This window comes from Ranitomeya imitator, chromosome 2 (assembly GCF_032444005.1).
Source record: "Ranitomeya imitator isolate aRanImi1 chromosome 2, aRanImi1.pri, whole genome shotgun sequence".
In the NCBI taxonomy this organism is placed as follows: Eukaryota; Metazoa; Chordata; class Amphibia; order Anura; family Dendrobatidae; genus Ranitomeya; species Ranitomeya imitator.
The window spans coordinates 361468506-361493456 of record NC_091283.1 but is presented as its reverse complement, the minus strand read 5'-3'; the positions used below and the strand labels follow the sequence as shown (position 1 = coordinate 361493456).

General features: G+C 45.1%; 1 protein-coding gene across 1 annotated transcript in view; it reads right to left on the bottom strand.

Moving 5' to 3' along the window:
* The window catches only part of LOC138663844 (zinc finger protein 665-like), a 40176-nt gene extending 18841 nt beyond the window's left edge, over nt 1–21335 (bottom strand). Inside the window, exons 1-5 of the mRNA XM_069750196.1 lie at nt 21202–21335; nt 20893–21072; nt 20689–20812; nt 20508–20605; nt 3691–3781 (exon numbers count right to left, since the gene is read on the bottom strand). Of these exons, the coding sequence (XP_069606297.1) occupies nt 3691–3781; nt 20508–20605; nt 20689–20812; nt 20893–21072; nt 21202–21267 (559 nt within the window). The 5' untranslated portion in view covers nt 21268–21335. The remainder of the gene's footprint in view (nt 1–3690; nt 3782–20507; nt 20606–20688; nt 20813–20892; nt 21073–21201) is intronic.
* Nucleotides 21336–24951: the final 3616 nt, after the last annotated feature.

Here is a 24951-nt window from a genome sequence, read left to right as displayed (position 1 = left end):
CCAGAGGAGCGGGGTTTCAAAGCCAGGAACAGTTTACAATTATTTTTGAAATTCAGAAACTTAGCTCTATCTCCAGAAAATAAGTCAGGAATAGGAATTCTAGGTTCTAACATAGATTTCTGAACCACAATGTCTTGAATATTTTGTACTCTTGCAGCGAGATGATCCACACAGGAAAACAGACCTTTAATGTCCATCACTACACCTGTGTCCTGAACCACCCAAATGTCTAGGGGAAAAGAAAGGCAAAACACAGTGCAGAGAAAAAAAAATGGTCTCAGAACTTCTCTTTTCCCTCTATTGAGAAGCATTAGTACTTTGGGCCTCCAGTACTGTTATGAACTGGTGATTCAGAAACACAATAGACCTGGTGGTTAAGAGCACACAAAGTGACCTGATAGTTAATAATAACATAAGCCGAGCTCTGGGACGTGGGAACTCTGCTGACCGCAATCCCTAATCCTATCACACAACACTAGAGGTAGCCGTGGAGCGCTCCTGACGAGACCTAGGCGCCTCGGGCACAGCCTGAGAAACTAGCTAGCCCTGAAGATAGAAAAATAAGCCTACCTTGCCTCAGAGAAATTCCCCAAAGGAAAAGGCAGCCCCCCACATATAATGACTGTGAGTAAAGATGAAAATACAAACACAGAGATGAAATAGGTTTTAGCAAAGTGAGGCCCGACTTACTGAATAGACCGAGGATAGGAAAGATAGCTTTGTGGTCAGCACATAAATCTACAAACAACCACGCAGAGGGCGCAAAAAGACCCTCCGTACCGACTAACGGTACGGAGGTGCTTCCTCTGCGTCCCAGAGCTTCCAGCAAGCAAGAAAAACCAATATAGCAAGCTGGACAGAAAAAATAGCAAACAAAAGTAACACAAGCAGAACTTAGCTTATGCAGTGAAGACAGGCCACAAGAACGATCCAGGAGAGAGCAATACCAATACTGGAACATTGACTGGAGGCCAGGAACAAAGAACTAGGTGGAGTTAAATAGAACAGCACCTAACGACTTAACCTCGTCACCTGAGGAAGGAAACTCAGAAGCCGCAGCCCCACTCACATCCACCAAAGGAAGCTCATAGACAGAACCAGCCGCAGTACTACTCATGACCACAGGAGGGAGCTTGACCACAGAATTCACAACAGCGCAATCCGCTAGCGCTATGCGCTTAACGGATTGCCCTAACGCAATGTGAACCTAGCCTAAGGATGAAAAAGGGCTCCGACGTGCGGTGCGCTGGTGCGGGGTCTTGTGCTGGTGCATGTCCGGTCCTGCTGCGGCAGATGTCTCTGGGTGCCCGGCGGTTGCTGGCTGGTGCTGCGGGTGTCTCCGGTGCCCAACGGTGCTGTGTGGGTGTTCGGCGCTGCCAACATTTTGCAACAGGCCAGAGCCCCGGTAATTCCACGGTTCCCTGTGCGTGTGCAGTGGACTTCGGGAATATGGCCGCCGCCAGGGGCGGCGCATGCGTAGATGGTGATCTCGGGACCAAGATCTCGAGATGAAATATCACATCTGAAATCTCATCTCTCGAGATCTTGGTCCCGAGATCACATCTGTGCATGCGCTGCCCCTGGTGGCCATATTCCCGGAGTCGACTGGACACGCACAGGGAACCTTGCAATTACCGGGGCTCTGGCCTGTCGCAAAATGTCGGCAGAGCCCCGGGTAGCGCCGGACACCCACGCAGAACCGCTGGGCTCTGGAGACACCCGCAGCATCAGCCAGCAACCGGCGGGCACCCAGAGACACCTGGACACCCCCTCATCCCAGCGTGTGGCCTACACCCACAGTATCGGTATAATGCACCCTCATTAGGCAGCCTGTATAGTATAATGCACCCCCATTAGGCAGTCTGTGTAGTATAATGCATCCCCATTAGGCAGCCTGTACAGTATAATGCACCATTAGACAGCCTGTATAGTATAATGCCCCCCCATTAGGCAGCCTGTATAGTATAATGCACCCCCATTAAGCAGCTTGTACAGTATAATACACCCCTATAGGCAGCCTGTACAGTATAATACACCCCCATAGGCAGCCTGTATAGTATAATGCACCCCCATTAGGCAGTCTGTATAGTATAATGCATCCCCATTAGGCAGCCTGTACAGTATAATGCCCCATTAGACAGCCTGTATAGTATAATGCACCCCCATTAGGCAGCCTGTATAGTATAATGCACCCCCATTAAGCAGCTTGTACAGTATAATAAACCCCTATAGGCAGCCTGTACAGTATAATGCACCCCCTTAGGCAGTCTGTATAGTATAATGCACCCCCATTAGGAAGCCAGTACACCCAATAAAAAAAAATTCAATACTCATCTCTCCTCCTTGTTCACGTGGTGCTCTGAGCGCCCGCTCATCTCCTGACAGCGGGTGCTGAGTACTGACGTCATCGCGACCCCGTCAGTGTCGGCGTCGGTGACGTCAGACGCCAACAGAGGGATGATGGGAGGAGCGTAATGCTCCCTCTCTCACCAATGCGGTCAGCTGTATCTGCATGTAGCCGATACACCTGACCCTGCGATCACAGGCAGGGGGGCCACTGCTGGCACAGGGCCCCTTCCACCGCCTCCTACGGAGCCCCATAACCGCAGAGCCAGGAGATCGTGTCTCCCTGCTCTGCCGCAGACTGTAACGGTATCGGCACGCTGGGAACGCCAATACAGTTACATAGCGTAGCTCCGGGTGGGCCCCCTCAGCGCGCAGGGCCCTGGGCGACCGCCCCCTCTGCCCTGGGTAGCTACGCTACTGTGAAGGACCATTGGAGCTCCTATAAGTCCTGACTAGAAAGGTAGAAAAAGTACTAGTGCTCCCCGTTTCAGAAGAGATGATATGATGATATGGAGTCATTAGAGCCATTAACCAGCTTAGAGAGATATGCAATATGTGTAAGTTTTTTTCACGTAGTTTATCGTGAACCTCTTTGAAGTTATACAGTTCTTTTCTCACAGAAACTGAAAAGTCTTTATAAATATTTTTTCCAGCAATATGCACTCCTGAAGGATGAGAATGGAACTCGATACTCTGATTCAAGGATGATTTTTATTTCAAACTAGAACACAACCGGTTTCGACTATTCTTAGAGTCTTCCTCAGGTATAATGTCATACAGTGTTATTGCCTATGAAAGAACTGTCCAGTGCTCTCATCAAATCTCTGCAGCAAACTGAATGGAAAGAGGAATGGAGTGATCCGTGGATTGGATCTAGACGCAGTATCTCAAGACACCAAGAAATGAGTGGAGTCACACTGAGTATATACCTTTGGAGACTAACTACTACGCTCAGACGCCTGCGCTTCCCCTTACTCTCTCTATAATCCCCTCTTGTTTTATAGAAACTGAAAAGTAAAATTAATGGGATACTCTTCTGTTATTGTACAGAAATTCGCATTTGGTCAAGATTAAAAATTATCAAATTTAATTTACTCTACTAATAAGGAGGAATTTTTATGTTCTGGCCTCATAGATTCAACCATGAATGACTCCAGTAAATGTTCAAACTAATGGGGACAGTTTGGGGTGGAGGAGCATGCAGTGGTCTAGCAGGAGAACGGTGACCTTTAATTGTGATATTACCAGACAACACCACTGATAAAGCAGTGCCAGCTAGTGATGAAGTAAGAATAGTAATGAAAAGATTCTGTGACTTCTTTGCATTTAGTGGTTACTACTCACCTGGGCGGTTATCTATAGGAATTTCCTCTTCACACCGCTCATCGCCCCTCACATATGTCTCTATAGTATTAATATGGGTCAGATCTTCACCCTGAAACAAATAGTGTAAAAGTCACAGACAGACGGAGACGTCACATCTACGATCATCTCTAATCCTGTAATCTCTGCTGTTTTCATTACACAAGTATAAAACATATAATACTTAGGAAGCTGAGCCACAAAATGTGATGAGTCATTACACATGGACAAGTTGTGAGACAGGGTAGTCAAGAGGTCCAGGGTCAGATGCCAAGAGAGCTCATCATAAATTATTGGGGTAAGAGAATGGCTTAGTCAGGTAACAGTCCGAGGTCAGAATTCCAGGAAGATAGTGAGACAAATGGGCTAGGCAAACAAATAAATGGTCAAAGGCAAGGACGAAGGTCAGGCAGGCAAAGAACAGAAACAAAGCCGTAGAAAACGAGGCAGACACACACCACCGAGCTAAGGTTAGTTACTGTCAACCAGCTAAACGTCCAGGTATTCATCCACAACGGGAGACACCTGAAAGAAGCCAAGCATGCCCCTACCTTGATTGGCGTTTGGACTGTCACCCACAAGACTGAAAACTCAGGAATACCCTGATTCTATTGGGCGGCTGGGCTGTCACTTACTGCATCAAGGACACAGTGAATGGTGGAATCATGACTATACCCCCTTTTCTAGAGGGGCCACCAGACTCCCAGATTTCCCAGGAAACCTAAGATGGAAGCCCCTGATCAAGTGGTCAGCCTTTACAGAACGAGCCAGAGCCTGGATCTCTCCTCGGGTCCATATCCCCTCCAATGAACAAGATATTTGATGGAATTTGGGCCCGTCCGAGAATCCACGATCCTCTGCACCTCGTGCTTCAAACCTTCATCAACAGAAACCGGAGGAGGAAGAGACGAGGGAGACCATACCTAAGGGACAAACTCTTAACAGGGATCTGTGGAAAACAATTCTGAATGCAAAGAGACAGAGGAAGTTTTAATCTAAAGGACAATGGATTGACTACCTCCAGAATCTCATCAGGGCCAATAAATTTAGGACCCAACTTTGCTGATGGTATTCTCAGCTTAATATTTTTAGATAACCAAACTTTATCACCTACTTTGAAGACAGGACCTGCCGAACGTTTCCTATGGCTTTTCTTTTTTTTGACAAAGCCGAGCCTCCCCAATATTCTTTTGAACCTCCCTCCAAATATCCAAAAGTATCTGTATGGCAATATCCACACCAGGACATGGAGAACTCATCCTAGAAAATTCACCAAAATGGGGATGAAAACCATAATTACAAAAACGGGAGGTTCCAGTAGACTCATTGACCCAACTGTTTTAAACGGAACATGCCATCAAAAAAATTTTTTTCCAGCAACTGAAAAAAATGTAAAGGATTAATGTTTACATTTTCTTAAAAATATTATCACCTGTTTATAATTTAGTAAAATATGAAAAATAATTTTAAAAGGTTTGGTATTTCCACTTTTAAACACTAGGGGGAGCAGCTACTGAAATTTGACAAAAACATAGTGTACAACTAGCTCACATTACTGCACTGCAGTAAATATGGGCTGAATCTGCTCATGTGTGTGATGTCTCCTCTCCTCCCTTCTGGGTGTTTGCTAAGAGATAAGAGAGGATGACATTTAGGGACACAATGTGGAGCCAGGCAGGCAGGAAGGATTCTGGGAGATATATGGTGGAGGGAGCAAGGTGACAGCAGCACAGAGTATTTCAGGAGAGCAGTGTGCTGGTCTATGGGGGTCACAGAGAGAGATATATGGTGGAGGGAGCAGGGTGACAGCAGCAAAGAGTATTTCAGGAGAGCAGTGTGCTGGTCTATGGGGGGGGGTCACAGAGGGAGATATGTGGTGGAGGGAGCAGGGTGACAGCAACCCAGAGTATTTCAGGACAGCAGTGTGCTGGTCTATGGGGGTCACAGAGGGAGCTATATGGTGGAAGGAGCAGGGTGACAGCAGCACAGAGTATATCAGGACAGCAGTGTGCTGGTCTATGGGAGGTCACAGAGGGAGCTATATGGTGGAAGGAGCAGGGTGACAGCAGCACAGAGTATTTCAGGACAGCAGTGTGCTGGTGGTCTATGGGGGTCACAGAGGGAGATATATGGTGGAGGGAGCAGGGTGACAGCAGCACAGAGTATTTCAGGAGAGCAGTGTGCTGGTCTATGGGGGTCACAGAGGGAGATATATGGTGGAAGGAGCAGGGTGACAGCAGCACAGAGTATTTCAGGGGAGCAGTGTGCTGGTCTATGGGGAGTCACAGTTGGAGATATGTGGGGGAAGGATCAGGGTGACAGCAGCACAGAGTATTTCAGGACAGCAGTGTGCTAGTCTGTGGGGGGAGTGTGCTCACACTCACGCTGATCCACACTCACACGATGTCACTCACACGCTGATGCTCACACTCACACGCTGACGCTCACACACTCACACTCAGCCTGACACTGTCATTACTAAGTCGGTAAGTAAACAAAAACACACACAAACCTACACACACACACACACACACACACATATTGCCACCAGTCTATGTAGCAGCTTTAACAGAACGAATGGACATAGGCTGTAACCAGACAGCAACTGTTAATTTTAAAGAAAAAAGAAAATAAAATTGTGTGAGCTCCCGTGTAATTTTAATAACCAGCACAGGGAAAGCCGACGGCTGGGGGCAGATGTTTATAGCCTGGGAATGTGCTAATAGCCACGGAGCTTCCCAGGTTATTAATATCAGTTCAGACCTGTATATTTGTCCTTTACCGGCTATTAAAATGGGGGACCCCAACAAAAATGACGTGGGGTCCCCCCATAATTAATAACCAGCAAAGGCTATGCTGACAGCTGTGGGCTGATATTAATAGCCTAGGAAGGGGCCATGGATATTGGCCCCCCCAGGCTAAAAACATCAGTTCTCAGCCATCCCAGAAATGGCTCATCTTATAGATGCTCCAAGTCTGGCACTTAGCCTCGCTCTCCCCACTTGCCCTGCAGCGGTGGCAAGTGGGGTAATATTTGTGGGGTTGATGTCACCTTTGTATTGTCCGGTGACAATAGAGACATCTATAAGACACCTATCCATTACTAATCCTATGGTTATATGGTAAATAAAGACACAGCCAGAATAAAGTCCTTTATTAATCTTAATTAAACCATACTTACCGAACGCCTAATCTCCAACTCCCTCATCTCCTGCAACAAAAATCTTAATACTTACCTTGTAATGTCTTCACATCCTGTTCCATCCAGATGTGTCCGGATCCCAGAATTCCAAGTGGCGGAAGTTCACCGACCTCTATGTTGGGACACCCAAGTGATGGGTGTCTCAATATGGAAACTGCTAGTGATGGTACCAGCAGCGGAACACCGTCGCACCACACACACACACACTGTATACGTCATACGCACCACACACACTGTATATGCCGTACGCGCCACACACACACACACACTGTATATGCCGTACTCAGCCTCTTGCACGGTACCACCAGCGGAACACGCAAATTTACACAAACTCACCGCCGGGATCAACCAAATGATTCACTGACTGTTCTGTCTCCGCCATCTAATATTGTTACCCTGATTATTTGCTTGCATAATTGCAGTTTTCTCAGTATACAGTATTGATATATTCATGCCTTTATTCATCTGTGATGCTTTGGCTCCCTCTAGCGGTCAGAGTTATGTTGGCAGTTCAATCTTGTTTTTGTATTATCCATGTCTGATTCTCCTCCTCCTTTGCAATGCATTATGGTAGCTCAGCCTCCATTTCCCTCCATTTTTCCTTTCACTTTCTTCGGTTTGCCTTCAAGGAAAGACGCTTCACTTCATCCCCCTTGCGATTGCATTGCCGGTATGTCTTTATGCTTCCTATAGATATTTCTGCTCTATATTAGCTTAGTTTAACCAGTTGTACTCCTAGTTTAGTCACTAGCTTTCTAAATGTTATGCATAATGTATATCATGTGTATTATGTATCTGTTCTATGCCATGCACTGATTCTATGTATATTATTGTTCACAGTTTCACCGCATCAATATACCACTACGTTTAATAAAGCACAGACTCAACCACAGTCTCCTTATTGGACCCCGGTATAGCGGTTTAGCTGACTGTATAGCTACGTATGAGCCTGCCTCAGCTAGTGAGGACAGAACAGTGAAACGGCAATCATCCAACTAGTGGGATTCAACAGTGAAACGGCAGCCATCCAACTAGTGGGATTCAAGTCACCGGCTACACAGAGACTGAATACAGCTGCAGCAATCTCTGCACAGCCAAGCACTTTCCCAAGACACCATGTCTCACAAATCACATAGGACAAGATCTGTTACTTCCGTCTCCTCAAAGACAACATCCATCAGCAGCGCGGTCGCCATTGCCCGCGCAAATGCTGAAGCCGCCAAAATACGAGCGAGCTTTGCTGACCAAGAGATGCAACTTAAATTAGAAAAAGCACGCCTAGATGACGAAGAGAGAAGGTCACTCTTAGAGAGAGACGAGCAAGAGAGAAGGTTGCGCTTAGAGAGAGACGAGCAAGAGAGAAGGTCACGCTTAGAGCGAGACGAGCAAGAGAGAAGAATGCAGTTAGAGAGAGCCGACCAAGAGAGAAGAACGCAGTTAGAGAAGGCACGCATGGATGCCGCCTTAGAAAGCCTAGCAGCAAAAAGGGAAGCTGCCGCAGCTCTCGCCGAAGCAGAATCGCTAGAAGCCGTGCAAAATCCAAAGCTGTATGTCGAGTCTGGAGTTCCCACTGCAAGACTCACCACAACGCACATCTCAGTATGTTAATGAACTTCCTGATCCAAACTATAACCCTGAACCAGTACCAAAACCAGAATACGACACCTCCAGCGAAGTGAGCGAGAGTCGTCACGAGGCTCAGGACAGAAACAAACTCGAAAATGTGAGGCAAAACAACTCTGCTAATGACTACCCTGCCCCTCATCAGGTAACCAACGTGAATCACCTTGCTGACACACCTTACGTCAGACCGAAGCAATACGACACCGGCTGGCGCCACCATGAGGACACTAACAGGTACGAACGCACCTCACATCACTATCAGGGCGACCAGTATACTCTGCTGACAACCGGTTCACGACAGAATTTGCCAAGTTCTTCACACGACGTGAACTGGTTGCCAAGGGACTCATGAAATTCACTGACCGAGCTGAAGGTTACAGAGCTTGGAAAGCTTCCTTCCAAAATGTCATTAGAGACTTGGGGCTACAACACAGGGAAGAGATAGACCTGTTAGTCAAATACCTGGGAGAAGAGTCAGTCAAACACGCAGTAAGGATCAGAGACATTAATATAAACCGCCCTGAGACTGGCCTCAAAGAGATCTGGAAAAGGCTGGATGAGTGTTACGGCTCAGCAGAAGTAATAGAAAGAGCCTTGTTCAAAAGAATCGATGACTTTCCTAAAATATCTAACAAAGGTCTCCAGAAACTTAGAGAGCTAAGCGACTTGCTAAAGGAAGTCCAAGTTGCCAAATACGAGGACGACCTACAGGGACTTGCATTTCTCGACACAGCCAGAGGTGTTAACCCTATAGTCCAGAAGTTGCCCTACAATCTACAGGAGAGGTGGCTCACACATGGTTCCACGTACAAATACAAACACAGCGTTCCATTCCCTCCCTTCTCCGTTTTTGTAGACTTCATACACCAACAAGCGAGAATTAGAAACGATCCCAGCTTTGACTTTGCAATACCATATGCCACACCATCACCACCTGCAAATCCACGCAGAACATCTGTGGCAGTACACAAGACTTATGTTTCTTCTTCAGATTCTAATTACAGGTCTGCTGGCTGCTCCCAATCAGAGACAAAGGTGCAGGACCCTGACAAGCAGTGCCCACTTCATCAGAAGCCTCATCCTCTCCTGAAATGCAGAGCCTTCAGAGGAAAATCTATGCCAGATCGCAGAAGCTTCCTGAAAGAAAACGGTATCTGCTACAAGTGCTGCTCGTCCACAGCTCATCTCGCCAAGGATTGCAAGGTCAGTGTAAAATGCACAGAATGTGGCACCACAGATCATAACACTGCTCTACACCCCGGCCCAGCTCCATGGAGTACACAAAACACGCCAGCTGACAGTGAGCATGGCGGGGAGGAAAGGAACACTGATACAGCTACGCCAGAGATCACTTCACAATGTACCAAGGTCTGCAAAGGGACAATAGACAGTAGGTCCTGTTCAAAAATATGCCTCGTCAAAGTATACCCGAAGGGCCATAGAGACCAAGCTGTAAGACTGTATGCTATCTTGGATGATCAAAGTAATCGATCCTTGGCTAGATCAACGTTCTTTGACCTATTCAACATCAAAGGGCCAAGCACTCCCTACTCCTTAAAGACGTGTGCAGGTACTGTGACAACAGCAGGCAGGAAAGCTACTGACTACCAGATCGAGTCTTTAGACGGACAATTCTGCCTACCGCTACCTACGATCATCGAATGTAACCAGATCCCAGACAACAGATCTGAAATCCCTACGCCAGATGTAGCAATCCATCACGCTCACTTAAAACAAATAGCACACCTCATACCGGAACTCGACCATCAGGCCCAGATAATTCTGCTGTTGGGGAGAGATATCCTACAGGTTCATAAAGTGAGACGTCATATCAATGGACTTCACAATGCTCCCTATGCCCAAAGGCTAGACCTAGGATGGGTCATAATTGGCAACGTATGCTTGGGACGCATGCACGCCCCATCTTCTGTGACAAGCATGCTGACAAATACTTTGGATAAAGGATGTCCATCTCTGTTTCAACCTTGTAACAATGAGTTCCATGTCAGGGAACTGCCACACAGCATCCAACTGCCCAACCATCTAATAGACTTTACTCACGACAGCAGTATAGTGTCGGGAAGCTATGAGGATCAGTTAGGGTGCACAGTCTTCCAGAGAACTAAGCAGGACAACCAAGTGGCAATGTCGGTAGAGGACAAGTTGTTCTTAGCGGTAATGGACAAGGGACTCGTTAAAGATGAGACCAACAGCTGGGTCGCCCCTCTTCCCTTCAAAACCCACAGACCACGTCTACCGAACAACAGAAATCAGGCATTACAACGTTTCTCCTCTCTCATTCGTAATCTGCAAAAGAAACCAGAGATGAAAGATCACTTTTTCTCCTTCATGTCAAAGATTTTTGAAAACCGTCACGCAGAACTAGCTCCCACTCTCAAAGACTCTGAAGAATGCTGGTTCCTACCCATGTTCGGAGTATACCACCCTAGAAAACCAGGCCAGATCAGAGTCGTGTTTGATTCCAGTGCTAAGTTTAATGATGTCTCCCTGAATGACGTTCTGCTGACAGGACCAGACCTCAATAACAAACTACTGGGTGTACTTATGCGCTTCCGTAAGGATTCCATTGCCTTCATCGCTGACATCCAGCAAATGTTCCATTGTTTCCTTGTGAGAGAGAGAGACAGGAACTTCCTAAGATTCTTCTGGTACAGAGACAATGATCCTACTAAAGAAGTCACAGAGTATCGCATGAGAGTGCACATCTTTGGCAACAGTCCTTCACCTGCAGTCGCCATTTACGGACTCAAAAGGTCAGCTCAGGAAGGAGAACCAGAATACGGAGCAGATGTCAGACAATTCATAGAAAAGGACTTTTATGTCGACGACTGTCTAAAAGCCATACCTTCAAATGAGACTGCCATCAGTCTTCTCAGGAGAGCTCAGGACATGCTTGCCTACTCGAACCTTAGGCTTCATAAAATAGCCTCAAACAGCCAAGAACTCATGGAAGCGTTCCCTTCTCAAGACCTATGTAATGGTCTCAGAGACCTGGACCTGGGGTCAGACCCCGCACCAATGCAACGCAGCCTCGGGCTTCTCTGGAATCTACAGTCAGACACTTTCACCTTTCAGGACAACCAGGAAGAAAGGCCTTTCACACGTAGAGGCGTCCTGTCTACCATCAACAGTCTGTACGATCCCTTGGGTTTCGCAGCTCTTGTTACTATACAAGGCAAGGCCCTACTAAGAGACTTAACTAGGGAAAAATTTGACTGGGATGCACCTCTGCCACCTGTGAAGAGGATCCAGTGGGAAGAGTGGAAGAACTCGTTAGCGGCACTCTCCAACCTGAATGTGCCGAGACCGTACACCCCTGTGCCATCTACTGAGATACAGAGCCAAAGACTGTACGTATTTGCAGATGCTTCTGTCAAAGCAATTGCCGCTGTTGCCTACCTCAAAACTGTAGACTCCAAATGTCAGTGCCACATTGGTTTCATCATGGGAAAGGCCAAACTCGCACCACAACCAGAGCACACTATACCCAGGTTAGAGCTTTGTGCCGCAGTCTTAGCCGTTGAGTTAGCGGAGTTCATCGCATCCGAAATGGATATCGACCTGACACAGGCCAAGTTCTACTCAGACAGCAAAGTAGTCCTGGGATATATCCACAACGAAACCAGGCGATTCTACGATTATGTCAATAACAGAGTGCTACGAATCAGGAGATCAGTTCATCCAAAGCAGTGGCATTACATACCCACAGACCAGAATCCCGCAGATCATGCAACTAGAGCAGTTGACGCAAGTCGACTAGGAAGCACAACGTGGCTCTCGGGACCAAAACTATTGTACATTGAGGAATGTTTTCCAGACACCTTTGAACTAGTAGGAGAGGACTCAGATGCTGAAATCCGCCCTCAGGTGTCTACACTACATACAATGACCTCTGTTATCCAGCTCAGATCTTGCAGGTTCGACAGATTCTCAAGTTGGAAGTCACGTACTCGAGCCATTACCTGCCTGACTCATATAGCTCGCTCATTCAGGACCACCAGAACTCGTGACATGGAAAAATGTAAAGGAGCAGCGAGGCTTACTCACGAAAGCCTAATCACCTTCATGGCTGAAGCTGCAACAATAATCAATGCAAGACCCCTCGTTCCAGTTCCTAACGACCCTGAGGAGCCTTTGTTATTGACTCCAGCTATTTTACTTACCCAGAAAACAGGACTGTCCAGTGCCCCTCCAGGAGGATTCGACGTGAAGGACCTCTACAAGCGCCAATGGAGACAGGTACAAAGTCTTGCAAATACTTTCTGGGACAGGTGGCGCAAACAATATTTGTCTACCCTGCAGCCACGGACGAAGTGGCAATCTACTAAACCTAATCTAACTGTAGGTGACCTTGTTCTTGTGAAAGACTGTCAGATTCACCGGAACCAGTGGCCACTTGGTCTAGTTACCGCAACGTTCCCGAGCAAGGACGGCAACGTCCGCAAAGTTGAGCTAAGGATGACCAAAGGGAATGAACCTAAGACATTTTCCAGACCGGTATCTGAACTGGTCCTATTGTTGCCTTCGGAAGAAAGGAGTAGTGACATCCGTTGATGCCAGACGGGGAGTGTTCTGTCTCCGCCATCTAATATTGTTACCCTGATTATTTGCTTGCATAATTGCAGTTTTCTCAGTATACAGTATTGATATATTCATGCCTTTATTCATCTGTGATGCTTTGGCTCCCTCTAGCGGTCAGAGTTATGTTGGCAGTTCAATCTTGTTTTTGTATTATCCATGTCTGATTCTCCTCCTCCTTTGCAATGCATTATGGTAGCTCAGCCTCCATTTCCCTCCATTTTTCCTTTCACTTTCTTCGGTTTACCTTCAAGGAAAGACGCTTCACTTCATCCCCCTTGCGATTGCATTGCCGGTATGTCTTTATGCTTCCTATAGATATTTCTGCTCTATATTAGCTTAGTTTAACCAGTTGTACTCCTAGTTTAGTCACTAGCTTTCTAAATGTTATGCATAATGTATATCATGTGTATTATGTATCTGTTCTATGCCATGCACTGATTCTATGTATATCATTGTTCACAGTTTCACCGCATCAATATACCACTACGTTTAATAAAGCACAGACTCAACCACAGTCTCCTTATTGGACCCCGGTATAGCGGTTTAGCTGACTGTATAGCTACGTATGAGCCTGCCTCAGCTAGTGAGGACAGAACACTGACCACCGCCATATCTGTACAGGAGGAGCGCATGCACAGTTTTAATGTGACCACCGCTATCAGTCTGCACAAAGATGGCGGTGGTCTGATTTACTGCACCTGTGCAAATTCCACGCAGGCGCAGTGAATCATTCGGCTGATCTCGGCGGCAAATGTGCGACAAGTCTACAGGCAGAGGAAGCCGGTCACATTAACGGGGTTTTCCCACGAATGAAAGTTTATTTTAAAAATGGTCTGTGTCTGACCGTGTACAGAACATACCACATCTCCTGGGCAGGGGAGGAAGCAAAAGACAATACTGACATTACAGCAGGGGATTTCTTTTGTCAGGTAAAATGTATCCTCTGCGATCTCCTGCTGTAATGTCAGTATTGTCTTTGAGGGGAGAACACAGCACAGGAAGGAGAAAGACAGCAGACAAGGGGGATAGAACATGGGGTAGACAGGTCAAAGAAGAGAGCACAGACGGGAGAAGTCAGCACATGGGGAAAGAGAGAGTGGATAGGTGGGTGAGCACATAGGTGGGGGAGAGGTTCTCAATGCTGCAAAGCCTGCCCGCATCGTGACATTACTGCCCTCCCGATGCGATAGCATTGGGCCTCCATCTAGTAAAATAATAAACCACAAATATTCCACCAGAAATATTCCTCACCTGTCCGACGACAAGATAATCCATGCCGTCCCATGACAATCCTGATCACTTTGAGAGCAGTCATATCAGTGATATGACTGCTCTCAAAGACAGCGGACGATACACTGACAGGAGGTAAGGTAGAGTTCACCAGAGTTCATTAGCTCCACTGCTCTCCCTTTATGGCACCACTGCTGCGTGGGAAAATTCTCACACAGCGGAGGTGCTGTAAGTGAGAGCACAGAGCTAATGAACTTCGGTGAACTCTCACAGCGGCGCAGTGATACACTGCAGGGGCGATCACCTCCGGTCAGTGTATCGCCGGAGGCCGGGTGGAGCGGTCACATCTCCCAATGTCACTGTTCTATACGTGAGGTCGCAGTGGGACAATCTGGACTACAGCGGACAAGGTGAAGGTGTATATGTTGGTTTATTATTTTATGTTACTTTTAGGAGACGAGGGTGTCGGGATTTGGAGTGAGGTGAGTATAATGGGTTTTTATTTTTCTGTGAATATGTATGAAATGTATACAATGTAACTTTTTTTTCCCTTTTTTTTTTAGCTGTGAGCACAGGCGCCGGCAGATGATACTACTCCCCCATCAGACACAGCCGATGGGAGCAGAAGTCTCATTGGTCTGTGCCTGATTTTTACCGCAGGTCACCGCTGCAGGTCACAGTCAGCTGCAGCATCCCGCTGACATATGCCAGCATGATCCTGCAGCGCTGTGACCGACAGTACTGGTGGTAGCGTTACCACGGGTGACAGTCACAGCTGAGGGGTAACACTGACATGTGACAGAATTACTCCGCAGCTCCTGTCATAGTACGAACTGTGCAGTGTGTGCAAAGACAGGGGAAAATAAAGCCCACAGCAAACGCTGTGGGCTACAACAAAATGGCCGCGATCTCCTCCCACAGCTGTGACCTGGACAGCCTAGGAGAGCGTGCCTAGGTCACAGCTAATGCAGATACAGTGTTATAGATAGGGTCGATATAGTAAATTTTTAAAATCGGTAGACATAAATCTGGTTCATACTGATTGATATCAATTCTGTATAACTGAGTACAATAGTGGACATTTTAATTTAGATAAATAAATAGAAAAAAAGGTGTCCAAACACAAGGATGTCAGCGCCATCACACGTACATACAAGAACAACACAGAAGTATACAGAACAAGGATCACTAATGGCAATGGTGGGCTTGGCACAAGCATACAGACACACAGTGATGGCTGGCAGAACTGTGGTCTTGTAGGCAGACACAGTCCTGCATCCTTATATCAAAGGAAGCAGAACTGATTGTCAACCTATTATCTCTGGCACACGCCTACAAAACTCTGGGCAGCTCCAATGTGGCCGCTGCCTGGCACTGACCAGTCAGACATTTCCACCATGCAGCACCGTCCACACACCACATGCAACGACCTGGAGTCTGAGCATCAACAAGCCGCCACTGCACAAAACTGGTAAAATGGTGCATCTTCCCCAACAGACCACGCCTCCTTCTCCCAAAATGCTTAGCCAATCACAAGCGCCGCACACGGGCCTGTCCGGAGCTAATAGTAGGGGACTTCCTATTGGGTTAAGGGATGTGGGAGCGGGAAGAGGGACGAGCGCCACCGACAAACCACTGCTCAGGAGAAACATGTGAGCGATTACCTGGGAGGTATAAAGGAGACAATATCCATAAGCACAACTATGATGGGGGCAACTCTCATTGGTCAGAGCTATGATGGGGATAACTCTCATGGGACACAGCTATGATGAGGATAACTCTCATGGGACACAGCTATGATGGGGGTAACTCTCATGGGACACAGCTATGATGGGGGTATCTCATGGGACACAGCTATGATGAGGATAACTCTCATGGGACACAGCTATGATGGGGATAACTCTCATGGGACACAGCTATGATGAGGATAACTCTCATGGGACACAGCTATGATGGGGGTAACTCTCATGGGACACAGCTATGATGGGGGTAAATCATGGGACACAGCTATGATGAGGATAACTCTCATGGGACACAGCTATGATGGGGTAACTCTCATGGGACACAGCTATGATGGGGGTAACTCTCATGGGACACAGCTATGATGGAGGTAACTCTCATGGCACACAGCTATGATGGGGATAACTCTCATGGGACACAGCTATGATGGGGTAACTCTCATGGGACACAGCTATGATGGGGTAACTCTCATGGGACACAGCTATGATGAGGTAACTCTCATGGGACACAGCTATGATGGGGGTAACTCTCATGGGACACAGCTATGATGGGGATAACTCTCATGGGACACAGCTATGATGGGGATAACTCTCATGGGACACAGCTATGATGGGGTAACTCTCATGGGACACAGCTATGATGGGGTAACTCTCATGGGACACAGCTATGATGGGGATAACTCTCATGGGACACAGCTATGATGGGGTAACTCTCATGGGACACAGCTATGATGGGGATAACTCTCATGGGACACAGCTATGATGGGGTTACTCTCATGGGACACAGCTATGATGGGGTAACTCATGGGACACAGCTATGATGGGGTAACTCTCATGGGACACAGCTATGATGGGGATAACTCTCATGGGACACAGCTATGATGGAGATAGCTCTCATGGGACACAGCTATGATGGGGTAACTCTCATGGGACACAGCTATGATGGAGATAGCTCTCATGGGACACAGCTATGATGGGGTAACTCTCATGGGACACAGCTATGATGGAGATAACTCTCATGGGACACAGCTATGATGGAGATAACTCTCATGGGACACAGCTATGATGGGGATAACTCTCATGGGACACAGTTATGATGGGGATAACTCATGGGACACAGCTATGATGGAGATAACTCTCATGGGACACAGCTATGATATGATGGGGTAACTCTCATGGGACACAGCTATGATGGGGTAACTCTCATGGGACACAGCTATGATGGGGATAACTCTCATGGGACACGGTTATGATGAGGTAACTCTCATGGGACACAGCTATGATGGGGATAATTCTCATGGGACACAGCTGCAATGCTTTAACCTTCATCAGGCTGCATAATTTTACAACGTTAACAGGCTGCAGAGGTACAATTGTACCTTCATATATACCTCCACTGTGATATTTGACTAATATATTCTGGACCAAAACTGCAGAGATGTCACGAAATTTCAGCTCTCTACGGCTTTTCGAAAAAAAAGTTATTGCAATTTTAAAACGGAATAGTTACAATTGTACCTACTCAGCTGGACGAAGGTTAAGGTCTCAAGGTTGAACCCAATCAGTTTTGGCCTGCACCTTTTCAGGATCCATCCTAAACCCTTCAGCCAATACAATGAACCCAAAGAATGATATTTCTTGACCAGAAAAGTATATTACTTTAATTTAGCAAACATAGAATTCTCTCTCAACTCTGGTAATACAAAGCAGATATGTTCATGGTACAAATCCAGATCGGGCAAAAAAAAAAATAGAACAGAATGGAATAGAATTAGGTGTTGGACAATAAACCTTCCAATACAATCAGAAAATATAAAATTAAAAAAATGTTGAAATACTGCTGGCACATTGGCCAACCCAAAAAGCATGAGAGAAGATTTTCAAATAGACCTTTAGATGTTAAAAAAGCTGTTTATCACTCATCACCCTTCCAGATACACATCAAATTATAAGCCCCTGTAAGATCAAGCTTAGAAAATCATTTAGCCCCGTAAGCCAATTGTACAGGTCGGGGATGAGTGGAAGTGCATATGTATTCTGAACCATTATTTTGTTTCATTCAAGGACAGAGGCCACCATCTTTCTATTTAACAAAGAAAAACTGAGCAGCTAACAGGCCAGGAAGAAGGACAGATGTGACCTTGGTGTAAACTTTTGTTTACATAGTCTTTCATGATGATGCGATCTGACACTGATGTTCCTTGAGCTTCTAGTTCCCCATTAATCTGTTTAGAAGTTTTTCTGGGCTCTTTTGTTACCATTTGTATTATCCGTCTCTTTGATTTGCCATCAATGTTTCTCCAGCGGCCACGTGCTGGGAGGATGGCTACAGTCCCATGGATCTTAAATTTCTGAATAATATGTACTACTATAGTCACAGGAACATGAAGCTGCTTGGAGATGGTCTGATAACTTTTACCTTTAACATGTTTGTCTATATTTTCTTTCTAATCTCCTGAGACAACGCTTTCCTTCGCTTCCTTTGGTCCATGTGGATTGTGATACACATCATGTCACCAAACAGCACAGTGAGGATCTGTAGCCCAATATACAGGCCACTCACTGATCCCAAGATTGTAGACACCTGTGATGCTAATTAGTGGACACACCTTGATTTAACATGTCCCTATTGTCATATTATTCTCAAGGGTACCATCATTACTGTCCAAGCCTATTTCATGAGTTTTATTTTTTATTTAAATTCTGTGGAAGCATGGTTGAAAAGCAATGTCTGACTTTCATTTGTTCATTTTCATAGATTTTTTTTATTTATTATTAATTTTGTTAGATTCAAGTTATTGCTGTGACCATTGTGGGTTTTTCTGTCATTAAATGAGGGGAACCAACAATTTTGACTATGTGTGTAGTTTACAGCTCTCCCTGAACACCCTGAACTCGTTTTTGTCCCCCCAAAATTTGTCAGGAAGGGTCACTACTGGTTTCGGAAAGACCAACTGCACGTCAGAAGGTACAGCCATCATAGCTATTGCATGATATGACTGCAGGATAGCAAGAGCTTTGGGCTTCAATTCCATCCCTCAAGCTAAGGGACCCTAGGCTATCCCTGTCTCCAGGATTATCCCTGATGGTGGGGACACCTGGGTCTCCTACCATGCTATTCTATTGAACTGTATAATCTGATCCCCTTCCCTCGCCCAGGGAAGAAGGGGCCAGAATTGCATGGGTTAACACAGACAAGACAGAAAGGGAAAACAGAATCTCAGTCACACAAAACTCAAACAGGAATAAACACTTTAGGATAAAAGTGAAAATCCAGTGAGGCATAGAAATTACATAAAATATCTAAGGAGAAAAGAAGGCTTTCATCAAAAACCGCACACCAATATCGAGCAACTACCAGAAATGCCTGGATATCACCACCTCTCCAGACGAGGTTAAGACAAGGTATAGTAGGCACTTACTGAAGAGTCCAGCTCTTATATATAGTTTAAAAGAAGATATAATTGGTTCTCCCAGAACATGTGACCAAAGAGTATTAACAACCTAGCCTAGCAGAGATTTAACTCCTGGTAACCAGTCTGGGAGCTACAAGTCTCTATATCGACACTCGAGTCTCATTGCGCTGATGACAGCCATTTGTGAAGTTACAAGGAAAAGTTCAAGAATCTAGAGACCCAGACGCCACCATGACAGTCGGCAACGTTTGTACAAATTTCATTGTAACAGCTACTGCCAGTAGTTTAGAGATCTAGGAAGCGCTCACTATGCTAAAATATAGTCCCAGCAGCGATTCTAGATTCTGGTGTTCCTTGGCCACCTGATTGCAAAGTGTACGAATTGTATCCATACTGCTTAGAAAAAAAGTACAAGGCCAGTCATAATGTGACACTGAGTCACAATGTGATACTTAATCACTATTAGTCAAAAGAGCGTAAAACAAAGGCATAGTCAGGTCACAGTCCGAGGTCAGAATTCCAGGAAGGTAGCGGATCAAGACAAAGGAGCTAAGCAAATGGATTATCAAAGGCAAGGTTCAAGATCGAGCAGCAAAAGAAAACAAAAAAAGCCCTGGAAAACAAAGCACACACACCACCGATCTAAGGCTATGACTGTCAATAATCAGTTACTAACAGCCACCTAAATCGACAGGTAATCACCTAGAACAGGTGACACCTGGAAGAAACCCAACACTCCACTGCCATGATTTGCGGTTGGACTTTAACTTACAATACTGACAGTTACTCCTGCCTCAAATTGGATGGCTGAGCTGTCACACACAAGACTGACAGATAAGCATGACCCTTATTCTATAGGGTGGCAGAGCTGTCACTCACTCACTGCTTCCTTGACACACTGAGTGGTGGAATAAAACAAGACCGAACACAAGATCTTTACAGCCTTCTACATATCTTAGTGAGATTTCATGACATCTCTCCATTTACCTGATGATCCTGAGGAACAACAGGAGTGTCTTGCATACAGTCCTGTGGAAGAAGAGGACGGGGACATCTCTCTGGCATTGTTCGCTTACTGGATAGAACTGGAGAAAACACAATCTGGGACTGAATTCATTCTTTACATACAGATAATTATAGGCCAAGTGTATTTAGTCCTGTCTATTACCTGGTGATGTGAGGGGCTGGGGAACCTCCATCATGACGTTCTTGTACAGATCTTTATGTCCTTCTAAATACTCCCACTCCTCCATGGACAAATAGATGGTGACATCCTGACATCTTATGGGGACCTGACACATACAATAATAGCATCACCCTGATCCCATTATAGCATTACTGTATAATATCCCAGCATTTCCAGCAGTGTCACCTCTCCAGTCAGCAGCTCAATCATCTTGTAGGTGAGTTCTAGGATCTTTTGGTCATTGATGTCCTCATGTATCAGGAGGTGAGGCGGAGGTCTTGTGATTGGGCTCATGGGTCTTCCCCATCCCTCAGACACAGGGTCCTGACAGCGCTTACTAGAGGTCTTCTTCACCACTGTGTAATCCTGGTTATGGAGAGACACATTAATAAATCCCACTACAGACATTTCCAGAGTCCTCACCTCTCCAGTTCAGTCCTTATGTTATTCCCATAGATAAGAATGATGTAATGTAACGTCATCAGAATCTCTCACCTCTCCAGTAAGCCGGAAGAGGATCTCTAGGGTGAGGTGTAATATCTTGTTGTAACTCCTATCCATCCTTGATGGGTCAATCAGGAAAATTCTTTTATATAGAACCTCTCCACTAAGAGGATCCGATATCGTAAGGACCTGAAAGGGAAGTAAAATATCCTGTGTAATAATACAATTACTGGAGAAAATAAGGGGAACATATAATGATATATAACGTGTAGATGTTGTATTCTCAGATTGTATAAACTGGAATGTCATAAACATCACCAACTTGTTGCACTTGTGAGTTGGATGAAAATGTAAAGTAGGCCTCTGCTTCTCACACTCACTCATCCATTCAATTGCCACAATAGGCTGATAATGAGCTAAGTGCACCATCGAACATTCAGGATGAGAAGATCCCAACAGAAACTAGGACAGATCTAATATTCATGTAGTCTCTCCTGTATCTGACAATGAGTTTTTCTGGAGGAGATATTGTAAAAAAGTCTCAAGTAAGATGGGGATGGATAATTGTATGCACAGAAAAATGGCGCAAAGACTTGATATTATATATCTGTGGTTTCCCGAGGCCATAAATCCTGGTAGATGAACCCACAAAAGGAAATTTGTCCCCAGATCACAGATACATCTCTGGATGGTGTTGATATCAGATTACTACTGATATATAAAATATATAACCTCCCTCATCCGGTATCTTTCCCTCCTCCTTCAGACACACCAGCATACACCCATTACGTATAATACCATCCCTCGGCCAGAATTGCGCTCTTAAACACAGACATGTCTCTATTCTCCCTTTCATCTGTAAACTCTTAAATCTGATGGTCACTACTCATTGTTGGTTCTCTTGGATTGCTCTGCTGCATTCGACACTGTGGATCACCAGCTCCTCCTCACTATGCTTTGCTCCATCGGTCTCAAAGATACAGCTCTCTTTTGCTTCTCCTCCTACCTTTCTATCCCCTCCTTCACTGCATTTTTTGCTAGCTCCTCTTCCATTTAATGTTTGGTTCTTCAGAGTTCAGTCCTAGGGCCCCATCTCTTCTCACAATACACCAACCCTATTGGACAAACCATCAGCCGATTTGGTTTTCAGTACTATATATATGGTTTAACTGTCTTTCCGCTGCCTCTAACATGTTCTCCCTCTATCTAAAACTGAATCTATCAAAAATTAAATTCCTTGTGTTTCCCATTCTCTACTAACCTTCTTAAACCCAATATTACCATTTCCAAGACTGGTTCTGCCATAACTCCCGAGCAACATGCCCAATTTCTTGGAGTCATATTTGACACAGATCTTTTCTTAACTTTCTACATCGAATTACTCACTCGCCCATGTCAGCTACACCTCAAGAACATCTCCAGAATCTGACCTTATCTCACCTTTGACTCTGTAAAATCTCTAACTGTTGCTCTTACTCATTCTCGTCTGGACTATTGCAACTCTCTATTAATTTCCCTCTTACTAAACTATCCCCTCTCCAATCCATCCTGAACATACCAGCCAGGATCATATTGCTGTCCAACCCATACACCGATGCCTCCAGTCATTGCACTAGTTGCCTAACCACTATAGAATACAATAAACGTCTCTGTCATACACAAAGCTCTCCAGAGTACTGCACCACCCTACATCTCCTCCCTCATCTCTGTTAATCATCCTACCTTAGACTAACATTCTTAATAATCTGAACCTCCCACTCCTGTCCCCAAGACTTCTATAGTGTGCTGTCCCATTTCTCTGAAATGCACTACCCCAGATAATTAGACTAAGTCAAAATACCCACAGTTTTAAGAGTGCCCTAAAAACACATTTCATTAGATTGGCCTATGCCCTCTCCTCACCTAACTATTCCCGTTTTGCCCTATGAAAATTTTCTTCCTAATCTAGTCCATCTTATCATTTATCTACACTCCATCTATACACTTACTAGCCCTCTGTATCTGTACTTGTACATATTGGGTGGTGACCGGTTCATGCAGTGTTATGTAAATATCCTATTTATTATAGTGATTGCTGGATCATACATGACAAGCAGAGTGACAGCAGAGTTATTGGTGGTTTCGAGTGGACAAACCCTTTAATCAAATTTAAAAACAAACTTTAAAGTGCCTAGTGCAGCAAACACATATATGTGAAGTATGGCATTCTCAGTGCATGGATAATGGCAGGAATGTTTTTTGAGACCATAAAAAAGTCAAAGTGCCTGGTGTGATAAATCCCTAAATGTAGCAGCAAAAAATACATCAAATTGTTGCATATGATATCTTGCCTAATTATCAGGCGGTATGTATATATAACACCCTTACTTAAACCTGTCAGCAGGATTTTGCTCAGTAAACTATTGACACTGTCAGGTTGGTGCTGTTATACTTATTAAAATGACACCTGGAAAATGATGAAATATGTCCTGTAGTTTAGTTAGATTAATCCTGTTGGCAGGTTTGCTTTAATAATCCAGCTAAAAGAAAAAAATAATTAAGGCACCAAGTGCAAAAATATAGGGAATTAATGTATGTTAAATTCATTAAGCATAAAGAGTAAACTAGGACTGAAAATATATTAATTTAAGTAATGAGGACCATCAAGTGGCCTGCCAAAATAAATTTCAAGTGAGGTACAGGATAAGACCCAGGCTTGTATGTACACTATATTTATCTAAGGCTCAATAGGCTACATAAACATACAATAACATGTAAAAGTTTCACAAAGTAACAGAAGAAAATGCACCATAAAATTTGTTGTGCTATTTCTTCGGTGTACACCGATACCCCATATGTGGAGGAAAACTATTGTTGGGCGCACGGCAGGGCTTGGAAGGAAAGGAGCGCCATTTGACTTTTGGAATACAATATTGGCTTGAATCAACAGCCGATGCCATGTCGTGTTTGGAGAGACCCTGAGGTGCCTAAAGAGTAGAAACCCCTCACAAATGACCCCATTTTAGAAACTAGACCCCTCAAGGACTTTATCTAGATGTGTGGTGAGCACTTTGAACCCTCAGGGGCTTCACAGAATTTTATAAAGATGAAACGTGCAAATTAAAGAACACATTTTCCCAACAAAAATGTTGTTTTAGCCCCATTCTTTAAAATTTTTTCCAATGCTAACAGGAGAGAAGGGATGCCAAAATTTGTTGTGCAATTTTTCCAAAGTACGCAGGTACCCCAAATTCGTTGAAAAATTACGACTTGGGCACATGGTAGGGCTGGAAATAGAATGAGAACAATTTTGGCTGCAATAGGTTGCGGAAACCTTGTCACATTTGAAGTGCCCCTGACATGCCAAAACAGCAGAAACCCCCACAGGTGATCCCATTTTGTAAACTACACCTCTCAAGGAATTCATCTAAGGAAGGAGTATTTTTAATAATCAGGCGATTCACAAACTTGTATAAAATTGGGCTGAGTAAATTAAATATTACTATTTTTTTCCACTAAAATGTCGCTTTGACGCCAAGTTTGCAATTTTCATAAGGGGTAATAGGAGAAAACGAACAGTACAATTTGTTACTCAATTTCTCCTGAGTACAACAATACCCCATAAGTGGTCAAAAACTACTTTTGAGGCTCAGTGCAAACCTCAAAAGGGAAGGAGCGCCATATTACAGTGCAGATTTTGCTGCACTGGTTTGAGGGGGCCTTGTCACATTGGCAAAGCCCCTGAGGTGTCAGAACAGCAGAAACCCCCCATAAGTGACCCCATATTTAGCTCCAGATTTTACATTTTCTACTGAATACCCC